The sequence below is a fragment of the Suricata suricatta genome, chromosome 17 (assembly GCF_006229205.1).
Source record: "Suricata suricatta isolate VVHF042 chromosome 17, meerkat_22Aug2017_6uvM2_HiC, whole genome shotgun sequence".
NCBI classification, from domain to species: Eukaryota; Metazoa; Chordata; class Mammalia; order Carnivora; family Herpestidae; genus Suricata; species Suricata suricatta.
The window spans coordinates 21,136,155-21,151,706 of NC_043716.1; the positions used below are offsets into that span (position 1 = coordinate 21,136,155).

A 15,552-nucleotide genomic window follows, 5' to 3' on the forward strand; every position below is an offset into this window, starting at 1 on the left:
GCTCCCCGGGCCTCGTCCTCGCCCCCACCTGGGCCCGGCTGGCTGGGCCCCGGGTAGTCGTAAGTGGGGTCCTCCTCATCCCGCCCAAAGTGCACCCGCAGGCCCACGGGGGTGGTGGCCAGCACGCTCTTACGCTTGGTTTTCTGGCAGCTCTCAGCGATGGTGAGCTCTGCACGAAGCAGTTCCCCTGCCCCCTCCGCCTCGGCCACCACCAGCGGGAAGGCCCGGTCCTGGGTCACTGTGGCCACCCGCTCGTCCAGGCTGCTCACCAGCAGCCCGTAGTCCCGGGGGCTGTACAGGGAGAGTGGGGCTGTGGTGCCATCGCTGTAGGAGAGCCAGAGGCTCAGGAGGGCTTCCTGGAGAAGGAAGAGAAGGGGACAGGAGTCAGAGAGCTAGCCCTGGCTGGCTTCACTGCTAGGTGGTGAGCTCTATGAGGACAGGGACTGGGGTGCTCTGGATGCCTACTCTATTGCCAGCCCTGGAACTGTGCCTGGCGGTGTCAGGGGCTCAGGAACACTTGTTGGAGCAGGAAGTCTTCCTCTGGAGGTCGTAGGGAGGGTAAGGGGCACATGATGGCCTCATACCGCCCTAAGAATCTTCTCGCCCACTTTATCCTTGTCCCCTCGATGGGCTGAACATATGTTCTGCCTTGAGTCTACCTCAAGTCCCTTTTGCTGCAGGAGTAACCCCGTATCTCCATGCCTGACCTTCAGATCCTCCCCATTAGACGCCTGGAGATTGAGAACACATACCCCACCCTTCTCTGTTAAGACATTCTGAGCATTGCCCCTCCTGCGGATGAGAAAGCAGGACCCAGAGAGAAGAGATTGGCCTGGGGTCACGGAGCAAGTTAGGGGCAGGGGACTCTTGGCTTGGGGCTTAACACCAGCCTTCTGTGTTCCTGCCTGTCCTGTAGCCTTTGCCCTTGTGGGTCTGTCGGGGGCTGTAGCTGGGTGAGGGTAATTCCTGGGAGTAGAGGTATAGGTGACGGGATCTCTGAGAATCTGGGAGGGGGAGCCCTGGGCAGGAACATTTCCAGGTGGCAGATGCAAGAAGCAGGACCTTGGCCAGACTCCCTGTGCAGATAGATGACAGGGGAATGGTATGGGCCAGGTGTGACCACGCAAAGGGCGGACAGATCTTCCATGAAAGCCCTCGTTTAGGGGACTTGTGGCACACGGGCAAACTGGAGTTTCCTTCGTCCTTCCACACCCTAAACCTCCAGGTTGGCAGGCTGGGCATCCAGTTACCTGCTTGAGGAAGCTGAGGGTCTGCTGGGCGGCCGTGGTGGCCAGGATGGTGTGGCTGCTCCCCGGGCTGGGCCGCAGGGAGAGGGCGAGGCTGGCCACCACCTGGGCCTGCAGCTGAGTGATGCTGACCTTCTCCTCCGTCACTGTTAGCAGCGTCTCCCCAAGCACAGACTCCGTCAGCGGGGACACCACCTGTGGCAGAGTGGGGCAGGGATGGGCGAAGGCCAGGAGAGCACACCCCCAGGTTCGCAGCCATGGAAGAAAAGCCAGCGCTGGAAGAGAGGCCCGGAGGGTGGGTAGCAAGCTGGGGTGGGGGGCGGGGCGGACAGGACTCTTAGATTCTGCCTTAGGGCTGCAGCAGGAAACCAGGGTCCAGAGGCCAAGTGAGGGTCAGGGGCTCAACAGAGCCAGGCAGGTACATGGAAGAGAGAGGTGGGCAGATTTTAAAGTCAGCAACAGCCCCACACAGTGATAAATAGCCCTTGATGTTTGGCCTCAATGTCAGAGAGACAAAGGGAGAAGGTAGGGACCCTGGCAAATAGAACTCGTGCTCATGTAAAGGAGGTACCAGGACCAACTAGCTGATTGTTGCCAGGTGGGAATGCAGACCTGGTATTTTGTAAAACCAGAAGTCTAGATTTTTAAAAATGAGAAGCCTCCTAATAGTTCAACATTGAATTAGCTGCTTTACAGATAAGTAAAGCAGTAGCCCAGAGGCCACTATTCACAATCTCTTAGCTGGATGGTCTCTACCTCTGCACCCAGCTACAGAGCAGGAGGGTCAGAGTTGAATTCCTAGGTCCCCACATTCCCTTTCCCGAGCCCTCTCCTCTGCCCCCTCTCCACATCCACACCTGCTCTCAGGGACTGCCCCGCGAGATCTACACAGGTTGGTAAAGGTTGACAGGGTTTGCAGGGAAAGCCTTCACCAAGGGGCAGTGAAGGAGCTTACGGCGGGTGGTGGGGTTCCAGGCAGGGGGTTGGGGCCGAGGGAGGGGAAGGGAGTGTGTTTTGGGGGCCAGCTTGGGTGGATCCCAGAGGCTGCAGCCCTAGAAATCCTGTCCCAGGGATGTCTGTGTTCCCTGCCCACAGGTAAACAAAGTGACTGGCATTGGCCTTGTGCCTACCTTGAAGGGCGTGGTGCCCGGCTCCAGGCCCGCCAGCGTGCTGCTGTCCACCATGCGTGCCACTCGGGGGTCACCCACCCGCATAAAGTCGCTGACCAGGTCGGTGACCTCCACCAGCCAGTCCGGGCCCAGCATGGTGACCACCTGGTCAGTGCCCTCGGATGATGTCGTGTGGAACTGGGTGAAGACCTGCAGCGTAGCGTGTTGGTACTGCAGGGTGCAGCCGCGGCTTGCGCTCTGCCGACGCTCCTCTTCCTCCTCGTCCTCGTCCTCGCTCTCCCGGGCAGACCTGGGGTGGGGGGGCAGGGCGTCACTTGCTCACCCTTCTCTGCTGGCTCCTTCCCAGCTCCTGTGGGTGGGTGCCGTGCAAAGGGCAAACCTCCTCCCTGTCCCGTTTCTTCTGTCTCTGACAAGCTTGGAACCAGAAGTCCCCAGTCTTTTCTTTCCTAGAAAGGTACCTTCTTGACCCTCTCTTGTGCCTCCCGGCCTCTGCTGGGCTTCACCCAGGCCTGGGAATAGCTGGTGTCAAATCCTGACAGGTGCTGTCTCTTTCTCAGCACAGAGCATGCAGCTGGCCCGGTTCTCAGCTCACAGAGTGCCAGAACGCTCGGCCAGATTGCATGCTCACAGCCACGTGGCAAGCAGAACTTCTAAGTGCTGAATCTGGAGATCTAGCTGATGGGATTTCCGAGTGGCTTGTGGAATGGGTGGTCGGGTTCCCCTTGCTGCTTATAGTGAAACTTGAGAAGCGAGGTAAACCGAGGGAGGTGCTAGTAAGCAAGAAGGAGCCGGGACTTGAGGGTTTGGGAAATTCAGCCTAGCCAGATTGCCAAGGATGCTAAAATCAGGAGATTCACTGTCAGGAAAGCGTGCACTGGAGAGAGCCAAGGACACGGCTAGTGCTTTGCTACTGCTGTGGAAGAATCCAGCAACCAGAATATCCACTCACACAGGTCTCTTGTGCCCGTGTTAACGAATCCTCACAATCATTCTATGAGGTTAAGTGTTAATGTGCCCATTTTGCAGATGAAGAAATGGGGGCACAGAGAGGATATGTAAGCAGTCCAAGGTGGCCCAGCTAGTAAACAGCAGTGAGGATTTAAACTCAGGCTCTCTTGCTGCAGAGTTCACTCCCCTGTCATGACTCAAAGCAGCACCCCGGAGCTGGTTCCCATGCAGAATCACGGCCCCCTCCCAGACTCACTGGATCAGAGCCTGCGTTTGAACAGGCTCCCAAGGCGATTCGTGTGCACATTTCAAATTTTCGAGGCTCTGATCTCCAAGGCCTTGCTTTTTCCAAACTCTACAGAATCAAACTGAACCCCGCTCTCCCGTGGCCACCTGCTTCTCCTCCAGTCCCTCCCCTCCCGTCTTACCTGCCTGCCACTCTTCCTTTCTTTGCTTTGCTGGCTTTTCTCTCCAGCAGCAATAAGGGGTGAGTGAAGCATGTGCCCCAGAGATGCATGCCCAGGTGTGTGAGGTACCCCCCCCCCCCCAGCAAGGGTGCCTGGTTTGAGCCGCTGTATGCCTGGGCTGACGCACTCACGAGTGTGCCCCTAGGGTGCACAGCCTGAGTGAGGCACGTGTGCATAGGGGTGTGTGCACCTGTTGCTGTCTCTGCTCCATTTTGTCTGTGGTCTGGCTGCTCTCTCACCCTGCCTCCCCAGCTAACTCCTTTCCACTCATTTTTTGAGACTTAGCTCCAGAGTCACCTCTTCTAGGAAGTCTGCTTTGACTTCTCCTGGAGGGAGTGATGGTTGTCTTCTTTAGTGCCACTTGATTCCCTGCACACAGGGCTTCCTGTGTCTGCCACGTTCTGTGGCTTGGCTGGGTCAGGCACTGGCCACACTCACCCCATGTCTCAAGCACCCATCAGTGCAGTTTGCTGATTGCATAACTGACCTGCAGACTGTGTACACCTGGGGGTCTCATACACATACATGGATCGGACTACATGCCAGGGCTGTGTCCATCTGTGAGTGTCCCGAGTATTCACTGTGTGTGGAGGGGCTGTACCTCCTATCGGGGAGGATAGGTACCCTCCAGCCCTTCACTTGGCTGAGGCGTGCGTCCGAGAGTTCGATGTGCAGGGGCAGCTTGGGGACCCAGACTGTCATTTCCAGGGGGGCATTGAGGATGTCATAGCGGAAGGTGACCCTGGCGTTCATGGACCCGCGAGACTCCTTTCCGCTCACAAACACGTAGTCGCAGCTGCTGGACACCTGGGGAGGGGAAGGGAGGTTGGTTGGCTGGTCTTGCCCTACAGGGCATCCTGTGGATGGAAGGGGAGGAGCAGGGTTGGGGGAGGCGCCTCCGGTGTTCCTGTTCCCACTGTTTCTCCACAGATAATCTCTCAGTGGCTACTACAGGAGGTTCTCGCTTCCTGGCAAGGAGCCAGCGTGCCTGAGCTTTTACACAGATCACACCTCAGAAGAGCCTTCAGGCTGAGGATCCCCAGGGCTGGTGCCCTTCCCCTGCATGACCGCCCTGCACTCTGGCGCAGGTGGCTTTTGGTAGGACCCTCCGAGGCGCAGAAGGGCAGCCTGTCCCGAGCCCACGACTCCTCCATGGCCCATCTGGCCCTGTGGCCCCAGAAAAATGAGCAGCTGGTTAATTATAGGTGTGGGGACGGCTCTAGCCCCAGGCTGGGGGGAGGGAGTGGGGGATGGAGAGAGGAAAAATTGGGACAGATAGGTGGATGGCTGTCACCGGTGGGTGCAGGTTTTACAAATGCATGCCCACCAGGACACCAACTTATATTCCTAGAGGTTCCCTGGGTGGGCACATGCCTGCTAAACGCATCTTGGTGGACACCTATGCCCACTCACTGACACCTGTGCCAGTACTTCAGGGCAGATGCAGGTGGGTGTACACATCAAGTGTGCCTAATATGTACCTGGCACACTCTGGAGCGAATCTTGTGTGCAGCACATTTAGGTGCTCCTGCTGGTGCATGCCCATGGATGCACGCCCTCACATTTGGGGAGGGTTTAATCATGCGACCTGTGGGCTTGTGACACTCTAGAGGCCCTGGTGGGGGCAGGGAGGGTGCCAGGACTGTGGCTCATCCCAAACTCCTGCTCACTCCCTTAACCATCTCAGATGGGGGTGCTGGGACGTGGGACAGCAGCCCTGCCAGAAATGCTCTTTTCCCACTTCGGAAGGCATCAGAAGGCTGGCAGATTCCATTCAGAGTGTTGGCAAACTCCATCAAGAACCTGAGTGTATTTCATTGAGGATTGAAGCAAATTCCATTTAGCATCTTTGCAAATTCCCTTTGGTATCTAAGCTGTCAAGACTTTGTTCTGGTCCTTTTTGCGGCCAGGGTGGGAAGCCTGGGGGGCAGAGGCAGGTGCTGGGTGAGGTCCATTTCTTCCTGTCCCAGCCTGCCAGCACTGGGAAGCCCTAGGGGCCTGGGCAAGGCTTTTGCTCTGCAGGGGGTGGTACTCAGCCATCTGCTCTGGCTCGCTTTGACGGGGAGGGGGGGGCATTCTTGCTGGATGGGGGAGGGGTGAGGTGAGGCTCCAGGTCCCCAGACCTGGAGGGAGTTGGGGCAGAATGTGGGGAGAAAGAGCATGCACCCTCTGGGCTAGTCCCAGTTAGTCAGAGGGAGAAGGACACCCACGGCCCACTCCTCCCGCTCTCCTTCACGCTGAGCTATTTACAGACACAGGGAACAGATTCTGTTGTCTGATCATCTGATTTTGGCACCTGCTGGAGGTTGGCCTGACAAACAGCTCACCCACCACACAGATACTAGGGCTGCACCCTCCTGCATCACTGCCCGTCCCACCACCTGTGACCACTGTCCAAAACCAGGGGCAAGGGCGAATCTGGAGGCCCTCCTCGGGAGGTGGCAGATTGAGACATCTGAGTCAGACTGATGTCTTGTTTGCTGGGTCGTGAGGATCGGGGGCTCTGGGGAGGAGCTCTGGGGGGAGCCTTTAGGACTTGGAAGATTTGGGGGTGTGTGTGCCCTGAGAGGGTCCTCCCTTACACAGTCTTTACTCCACCTCAACTCGCATGCTTCTGAGGCTTCCTCCTTGAGCTGAAGCTCCACCATTTGGTCACCAGCATCTGGGTTCAGGGCGTGTCACTGAGAGGCTCCCTCCCCACCCCCGCTGCCTTCCCTGGTGTCTATCATGGGCAGGGGCTCAATAATCACTTGCTGGATTGGAATGAGCTCAGGCTGTCAACACTGCCTCCTCCCCTCTGCCTATCAAATGGCCTCTTTCACATTCGGGCAGGAAGCCCTCCAGGATAGCAGTACCCAGGGCTGTTCCTCACCCCACTAGGCTAGATGTGGGACACCTGCAGCTATTCTTCCCCACCCCCATTTCTCCTCCACTTGCCTCCCACGGGGAGCTGCCTCGGATGTGAATTCCCACTGGCTTGGGGCTCTACTCCCCCTGAAGGTCCGAAACCTCCATCCCGGGGGGGGCCCATCTCCAGGAAGCCCACCTTGATGATGTCCTCATTGTCAGACTCGCATTCCACGAGGGCAGAGACATCTAGGAGGAGGCCAGTCACCTCGATGGCGATGACCTTGACAGGGATGGCCACTGTCCTGCCCGTCAGGATAGCTGTGTTGATGATCTCTGTGTCCTGCAGGGAGGGTGGGTCCCTGATAAGCTGGGGTGCTTACGGTGGCCCTCTGTTTTTCCAGGACACGCCAGCCAAGGCCCAGCTCCTCAGATGTGCATCCCTCCCCTGGGGACACCAGCACGCATGTGCAGAGAGGTGCCTTCCCCTAGTCTCACTTGTCTTCTCAGACGCTCTGCTCACCTGGCCTTCAGGAGACAACCCTTCCCTAGCCCCCCACCATCTTCTCTCAACATCTGACGTGCTCCTCATGCACCTCACAGAGTCACGTCCAACACGCTTGCCTGGCCATTCCAGGTACCCCCGGGCTGGCCCAGTGTCCCTCTGGCCATTCGAGGTGCCCTAAGTTGAACTCATGTTCGCCCGGCATTCCAGGTGCCCCCGGGCTTGACCAACCACTCCAGCTTTACCACCCATGGCACTTCTAAGTCCACTGCTCCTTAGAACAAACTACTCACACTCCCATCCCCACACCTTTGCCCACATGATCCTCTGCCTAGAGCGCCCTCCTCATCTTCTCTGATTGTACGAGCCCTTCTTCCATGTGACCTTCCAGGTTCCACTGCATGGCCACCTCCTCCAGGAAGCCTCTCCTGAGTGCCCTCTCCATGGGTGACTTCTCCCACCTCTGTCCTCCTGGCATCTGCTGTTCTACTCCAGCACCAGGCACCGAGCACCGCCTGCCTCCAGTGAGTGCGCGCGCGCGCGCACGCGCGCACACACACCCCCCTTTACTCACAGGCACACACTTGGGCACAGGCTCACACATACATGCACTGATCTATACTCATGACTCATACTCAGCTGTGCACATGCCCATCACACATATGCCTCCGTGACAGATACATGCGTCCACTGGCCCAGTCACCTGCCCCGCTCACCATGGCTAGGGGCAGGATGGCTTGTACATCCCTCTGGATGACCGTCAGCTCAGTGACTGCCCGCTCCAGGTCAGGCAGGGCGCTGTGGCCGCGGTAGTCAATGTGCCACATGATCCTCCGCTTGACTGACTGGCTGGTGAAGTTCTCCATCTCGAAGTCCAGCTGCAGGATCTCCAGAGGCCCCTGGCCTTCCCTACAGGGTGGAGGAAGGAAGCAGAGCCCAGGAGGAAGGGCTGGGTGCAGCTCAGGAGCCCTAAAATCAGCCCTGGCCTGGACCCCAGCGTCCCCACAATCCAAGCCCCAGCCCTTCTGCTGGTCTGGCCTCTTCCATCAAGAGTTCCCCCACCCCTCTCAGATGCTATCTCACAAAAAAGTGGGCAGAGACACCACCTTGGCTTACCTGGGGGGCAGGGGTGTGCCCTGTGCCCAGGCTACATCCACAGTGGCTGTTGAGTGCTTTGCCCCGGTCAGCAGCTCTGAGGTAACATGCCACTGACCACTCCGTGACTTGGTGCCCAGAAGGGTCACACCCTTCTTGGCCTTCACCCTGGGACAAAGTGGGAGGAAGAAGAGCGAGAGGGTCAGCCTAGGGTTCAGTGGCTGCCAGCCTGGTCACCCCCCCAAAGCAGGGACTGGGAGTAGGAGGAGCAGGTGAGTAAATTACCCTGAGTCCTAGACTTCATGCTTGAGATGAACCTGGGGATGAACTTGAGATGAAAATGCTGACCCTCATTGGAGGCTACAGTCACTTCTACCACATCTCTCTGCCAAGTTTTACCAAACCTTTACTTGCATACCTTAGTGACAAGGAACTCACTACTGCACACATCCCATTCCATTCTCAGAAAGCCCCTAAGGATTAGAAATCCCATTCCTATATTTATCTGAAATATAACAGTCGTGGGTTCTGCTGGGGCAAGAGAGAGCAACAGTTCCCAGACAGCCGGAGGGGAGTGGGTGCTCCCTGAGTCTTCTTTTCTTCAGGCCTAAAATCTCCAGCTCCTCCAATTGTTACTCTTTGCCATAGTTTCAAGTCACCGTCCTCTGGACACTGCGTACATAAGGTGTAGTGCCCTGTACTAAATACACTTCAGGGTCCCCTGGGTGGCTCAGTCGGTTAAGCGTCTGACTTTGTTCGGTTCAGGTCATGATCTCTCAGTTTGTGGGTTCGAGCCCCATGTCGGGTTCTGTGCTGACAACTCAGAGCCTGGAGCCAGTTTCAGATTCTGTGTCTCCCTCTCTCTCTGCCCCTCCCCCATGCGTGCTCTGTCTCTCTCTGTCTCAAAAATAAATAAACTATATAAAAAACCCAAACACTTCAGCTATGCTCTGATTCATACTGGCTAAAGCAGAATGGTGATCACTTCCCTAATTCTACATGTTTACTCCTATTAATGTTGCCCAAGATCTGTGATGACTGATTTACCTCATATTCACATTCATGTATCAATCATTGAATCAGGTCTCATCCCATCCAGGAATATCTCAACTTTCAGTGGGACACACAGGAGAAAGGGCAATACTTAAGTCAAAGAAGTTGGAGGTTAATGGTGATGTTTTGGGTCCTAAGCATAGTGCCTGGGGTGGGGGCTTTGCTATATTCTCAGAATCATTCAACATGGTTTAAATTCCATTCCGTTTTGTGGGGATGTGATCTGGTTTAAGGCATTTCTGAATTTGTGGATTGTATCCTGTTCAGTGGACAGAATTGGGCAGACGTCCAGACACATGGACACACTACCGATCATTTCTGGCTGCTCTTCGATCTCCATTTCTTCTCTTTGGCTTTGGTCTCCCCCTCTGTAAAATGGGGAAGTTACACCAGCGGAGGTCTAAGGGCCCTTCCAACCCCACTCCATCATTCTTGATACCTATGCTTGCAAAAAAGGGGGGTGCTGGCTCAGGGAGAGCACACCCTAGAGGGGCCAGGTGTGCATTTGACCTTGGAATGAGGGCAGACCCTTCTCCCACATGCCGCCTACCTGAGTGTGAAATGCTCCACGCTGGGGCTGGAGGGAGAGGAGGAGTTGGGGGCCAGGTAGAGGAGGATGCTGAGCACCTCCCCAGGCTTGAGGGGCCGATCTGGCAGGCGGATCATCAGGTTGCTGTCCAGCCTGTGCTCCTGCAGGGTCCTTCTGGGGGGAGGCCGGAACAGGCTGATGCTCCCGATGCGCAGCAGCGGGTGCTGGGTGGGGCTCTCCGCGCGGGTGCCAGCCCCAGGCCCGGCCCCCCGACGGGCGCCCCCGCAGCCCCCTGACGCATCCGGGGCGTGGAGGGTGTAGTAGAGCTCCGCCTGCTGACTCTCCCCAGCCGCTTCGGGCTCCAGCCCATCGGGAGACTTGCGGCGGGCGGCGGGCGGCGCCGCGGGGGCCGGGGGCCCAAACCAGGCCAGGGGCAGTTCCGCCCGCACAAGGCAGGTGGCCAGCCCCCCGCTGAGGCGGCAAGAGCTCTTGACCTCCCGGGCGTCCCTGAAGGCGTGCAGGCGGACACACGGCAGCCGCTCGGTGACGCCGAAGTCGTCCCAGTCACGGCCTGCCACGTAGAACAGCACCTGCGCCACGGGCTGCGAGGCGGGCACGCGGGCCCGGACGATGAAGGCCCGCACCTTCCAGTTGACCGTCAGGCGCTCGGGGATGTCCAGGGTGCTGGACGGTTGCAGCAGCTCCCGGGCCACCACCTGGCTGGTGCTGAAGGGCCCCAGGGAGACGTTGAGGACGGGCAGCTCCTTGGTCTGGAACACGACGAAGGGCTCGGAGCGCTGCAGGGAGCTGTTGGCCACCGCAGGCGGGAGGGGCCGCGCGTCCCGCAGGAAGAAGGCCAGCCGTGTCCGCGACAGGCGGTAGCTGACTGGCAGCACCGGGCCGGCCTGCGGGCCGGGTGGGCTGGGGCTGGCCGGGTGGGAGCGGCCAGAGGCTGGGGACAGACGGGAGAGAGCTCAGAGGGATGAGCAGAAGCTGTGCTGGGACGGCAGGGCGCCCCAGCCTCCCAAGCGCTAGCGGGCATCAGCTCCAAGCGCACCCCCTGTGCTGGTGGGTTAACTGTCCGCTCACCATTGTCTGGTTTCTTTTGCTGCAGCGTGCAGGGGAACCTGAGACCAGTGCAAAGCACTGTGAGGCTTTAAAGAGGGTTTATCCCCCAACATCCTCAACTGCAAAATGAGGATAAAATTGGTTTCTGCCTCCAAGTGCGGTTGTGAAGATTTCCCAAGCAGTGTGAGTGCATAAATGGCTGAGAGCAGAGTATGGCCTCCAGAAGGCCCTAACTCTTCCCATTTCAACCTCCTCCACATTCGCTCACCAGCATTAGCTTATTTGATCCTCAAATGGATCCTCTGAGCTAGACATTCTACCGTCTCCATGGATTCAATCATTTTCTATCTACAACTTCTCTTTTTTGAGAGCCTATTCTTAATATGTTACTGGTAAAGGTGCAGAATGCTTAAGCAACTTACCCAAGCCACGCGAGCCAAAGGGACCAGCAGGAGGATTCGAACCCAGGGCCATCTGACTCTCAAACCCAAGCCCTTTCCTGCTCCAGCTGCCCCAGAGCTCCCTTGTCTCTCCCTACTCCCTCTCCCCATGCCCTATATACACAGGGAATGTGACCCCCAGTCTTCCAAACCCAACTCAAGCCTTGGGTCTGCCATCTCTGGTCCCTTCCCCACATCCGTGCAGGATCCTGCCAAATTCTAGCAATTCTACCTCTTGACTCTGTGATGTGTCCCAAACTGCCCCGTCCTCCATCCCCAGAACCCTGCCCCAGTTCTGGCCTTGATCCCGTTGCTATGACAACATAACACTGCCTGCCTGGGTCTCCCTTCTCCCTCTAACCCCCTCCCTGACATCCACTCCCCTCCATAGCAGCAGAGTGATCTGTTTCCCCTGGACACAGATGAGACCTTGTTGGCCCCTCACCGCCAGCTCGATTCCTGTTGGACACTGCTCTGGAATAGGAAAGACCAAGCTGTGGGGGCTCCAGGTTTGAGAAGCAGTTCTGGATCTTCCCATCGGCCCTGAGTCACTTTCCTCACCTTTACAATCAAGATAATAATAATAATAGTAATAATACTCATCTTAAAGGATGTTCTGCTGTCATTTGCTCTGTTTTCAAGAATCAAAGAAGAAAGAACTCTATAAATTGCGCATCGCAATGCCAAAGTCTGTAAGCATTTTTACAGAATCTCTTCCTTCTGCTTACAAAACAAAATCCAAACCCACCTTGGGCCTGAGTGTGGCATTCAGGGTCCTCTACAATGGGGTTCCAGGCTCCCCTTTGCCCCAGGACTCCTCCTCACAACCCCCACTGCCAACATAACTGGACAATTTCTGCCTGATCTCCCCTCCTTTGCTCATGCGGTGCCCTCTGCAGCAAATTCTCTCCTTTTCTAACTGCACACATCCAGATCAGAATCTTCCTCCAGAGTCCAGCTCCGATGCCACCTCCTCCATGAAGCCCTCCAAGGTATGATTTTCCTTCTCTCAGGGGAGCTAGCTCTCATCCTGTCTTGTATGGAGGTGAGTTATCTAGGAGGCTGTATACTGAGCAAGCCTTCAACAAGTCATGGTTGATTTATGCTAAGTGATTTGCAGAGACCTGTGTCCCAAGGAGGAGCCTCCTAACCAATGGTAGTGGTTACTTGTCATTTATGCACATTTATTATTTTGCCACCATCAATGAAATCTTGACAGTTCTACAAACCTTCACATCCAATTCCTCATAAAGGCAATGAATGAAAAATTCCCTGCTCTTGAGGCTCTGGTGCCTATGTCCTATTTTTTAAATCTGTGGTTTAATTTCCTCATTCAAAGAAAGAGGCATTTGGCTTGGGGCAGGGTATAAGCCCTTGGGGTGGGGTCAGGTATTCTAAGAGGAATGGTACCTGGTCTCACGCACCTAGTTAGGGCTCTCTCTGAGCGGCCCTTACGATCAGCCGGGGAAGGCGCCCAGGGTGGGCAGCCCATGCTTTAACCACCAGACTGCGCCTCCCATCCCCTGCAGAACTGGGTTCCCAGGCTACCCTCCCCACTGGATGCTCTGCACCCTGCAAGGTCTGCTGGCTGTCGGTGGTGCGGTGGATGGAGGTGGACAGCCAAGTCTAAGACGAGGGCAGTAAGATGTCTGGAGAGACGGCGAGAACCTTCCTGGCTGCAGTCCCTGCCCCACAATTACCTCTGGAGTCTCTGAGGTGTCCTTGCCATCGGGGAGGCTGGTCCAAGGGACACATGTTAGAGTCCAGGGTAACAGCCTGAGCCAGAGCACGGAAGCCCACCAACTACTTTAGAAGCAGCAGGAAGTGGGCAAACAAAGATTTCAGGACTCAGGTTCAAGGTTCTCCCTGTGACAGTCATCAGCAAGTTATGTTCCATTTTGGGCCTTGGTTCCCACATCTAAAATTGAGATGGTGACATCAGCCTTCTCACCAAGATGTTGAGGGTAGATGAAAGGCCATGGGAGAGGGGGAGGGGGTGCTGCTCCATGTGGTGGGATGTCCAGGGCTCGTGGGCACTGGGGTAAGATGGGGAGGGGCCACCGTGCTTGTCCCGCTGGGCCTGGAGAAGGGCAGTTGCCCCGGTCAGGAGCTGCCACTCAGCATTGGGGGTGTACAGGCTGGGGACACGGAACTCACAACCACTGACCCTGCCTTGCTTACCATTCCCAAGAGATCCCAAAGGCTGCTAAGTAAGCACTTAGTCCCCTTCAACACTCTCCTCAGCCCCACCCCACGGCTGGCCATCTGGACCCCTTGGAGGCACAGTGGGGGCAGGAGCCACCAGATGGGTAGAAAACTCAAAGGGGCCTGGAGGAAGGGTCTGGAGGCCATGTCTGCATGCACCCCTCCTCCTTCGATACGTTAAAAAATTTTTTTTAATATTATTTTTGAGAGGGAGAGAGAGAGAAGGAGAGAGAGAGAGAGGAAAGAGCATGCTTGGGAGAGGGGCAGAGAGAAAGAGGGAGACACAGAATCTGAAGCAGGCTCCAGGCTCTGAGCTGTCAGCACAGAGTCTGACACAGGGCTCGAACCCATGAACTGTGAAATCATCATCTGAGCCAAAGTCGGAGGCTCAACCGACTGAGCCACCCAGGCACCGCTATAGATTTTTGTTATGTGAGTGGAATTCTCAGAACCTAATGACTGGGATGCTAGGTGGGGTCCAAGCGCCTCCTCCACCAAGCATCCGAGAGGAGACCGGATGGCCACTGAGAGGGCGGCTCCTGGCGCCAGGCAGCAGCCTTGCAGATAAAGAGTCTGAGTTTCTGAAAGGGGAAGTGACTGTGCTAAGAAAACAGCTTGCTTTCAGAAAGGACAGCATTAGGGTGGTACAATTTTTGTATTGATGTCATCGTGATACACGACACCCTCTCCAGTCACTGCCATGAGTCATCTGTCCTCCGAGGTCCTGAGGCTTCCTATGTGGTGGAGGTGAGTGTGGCTGAGACTCCAGCACTACCCTCTGCTCTCCTGCTCCAGGACTCTGGAGCATGAAAAAAGTCACCTCATCGCTCTGGACCTCAGCTTCCCCAGGGGAGTGGAGAGGCGCTGGAGATGTTCCGGGGGCCGTGGGGGCTGGAGGGGAGGCAGGTGAGGCCTGTGGAGTTGCTGGCAGACAGGACAGGTTTTCTGGGAGGCCATGTGGGAAGGTGTGTGTGTGCTGATGTGTGCACTGGCCTGGATCTCAGCATGGAGCAGGCCTTACCTTGGGAGGAAAGAGCTGCTGGAAGGTTCCCTGAAGGACAACAGTTGGGGGAGGGGAGGATCTACACAGAACTGACGTTGGTTGGGGCCAAAGGTGGGGGAGAGGTGCTGTCAGGGCGTGACTGGGGTGCACACCACAGCCTGGACCCATCCCCCCAACACAGGGGGGCTGATCTCACAGGCTGGGGCACATCTGCCCTGTAGGCCCCACACCAGGCACCCCACAGCCGTTCTTCAGGCTTGGCTCTGAACCCCGGCCACTCTTGTCCCCTCACCCTGCTCCACTTGCTTCCCAGAGCACTGGCCTCCAGGCTCCCAACTCCTGCTCTCGTGTTCGTGTCCAGCTCACCCTGCAGACCACACTTTACACTGTTTTCCTGTCAGTGGCCTTGGCTCTCCACCGGAGCAGTAGATGAGTTCCCCTCTGTGTAAACAGCTTTGAGCCTCCGGTGGCATTTGGGTGTAGCCCTGGGAGTCAGACTGTGAGTGTGGGAGGGGCAGAGAGATTGGGAGACACAGAATCCGAAGCAGGCTCCAGGCTCTGAGCTGTCAGCACAGAGCCCCCGACATGGGGCTCAAATTCATGCGCTTTGAGATCATGACCTGAGCCAAACAAAGTCAGATGCTTAACCGACTGAGCCACCCAGGCATCTCTCCACTGCCTTCTTATGAAGAGGGCTTCTCCACATCTTCTTGGATGCATGATAGGTGTTAGGGGTTGAATTGTGACCCCTGTCCCATTTCATACATGGAGACCTGACCTCCAGGACCTTTGAATGTGGCTGTGTTTGGAGACAGGCTCTGCAAAGAGGTGATTCAGGAAAATTCATGAGGGTGGACTCCGATCCCATATGCCCGGTGTCCTAATAAGTAGGGAGATCAGGACTCAGACACACAGTCAAGACCACATGAAGACACAAGGAGAAGGAGGCCCTCTGCAAGCCAAGCAGAGAGGCTGCAGGAGAATAACCACCTGCTGACACTCTGACCTTGGACTT

At 56.6% G+C, this 15,552-nt stretch overlaps 1 protein-coding gene across 1 annotated transcript in view; it reads right to left on the reverse strand.

Annotated features, from left to right (window-relative positions):
- TMEM132E (transmembrane protein 132E) overlaps nt 1-15,552 on the reverse strand; it is a 55,200-nt gene that overhangs the window by 1,840 nt on the left and 37,808 nt on the right. Inside the window, exons 2-9 of the mRNA XM_029929235.1 lie at nt 9,843-10,773; nt 8,261-8,407; nt 7,861-8,053; nt 6,839-6,982; nt 4,394-4,599; nt 2,378-2,666; nt 1,251-1,442; nt 1-356 (exon numbers count right to left, since the gene is read on the reverse strand). Coding sequence (XP_029785095.1) covers nt 1-356; nt 1,251-1,442; nt 2,378-2,666; nt 4,394-4,599; nt 6,839-6,982; nt 7,861-8,053; nt 8,261-8,407; nt 9,843-10,773 — 2,458 coding nt within the window. The remainder of the gene's footprint in view (nt 357-1,250; nt 1,443-2,377; nt 2,667-4,393; nt 4,600-6,838; nt 6,983-7,860; nt 8,054-8,260; nt 8,408-9,842; nt 10,774-15,552) is intronic.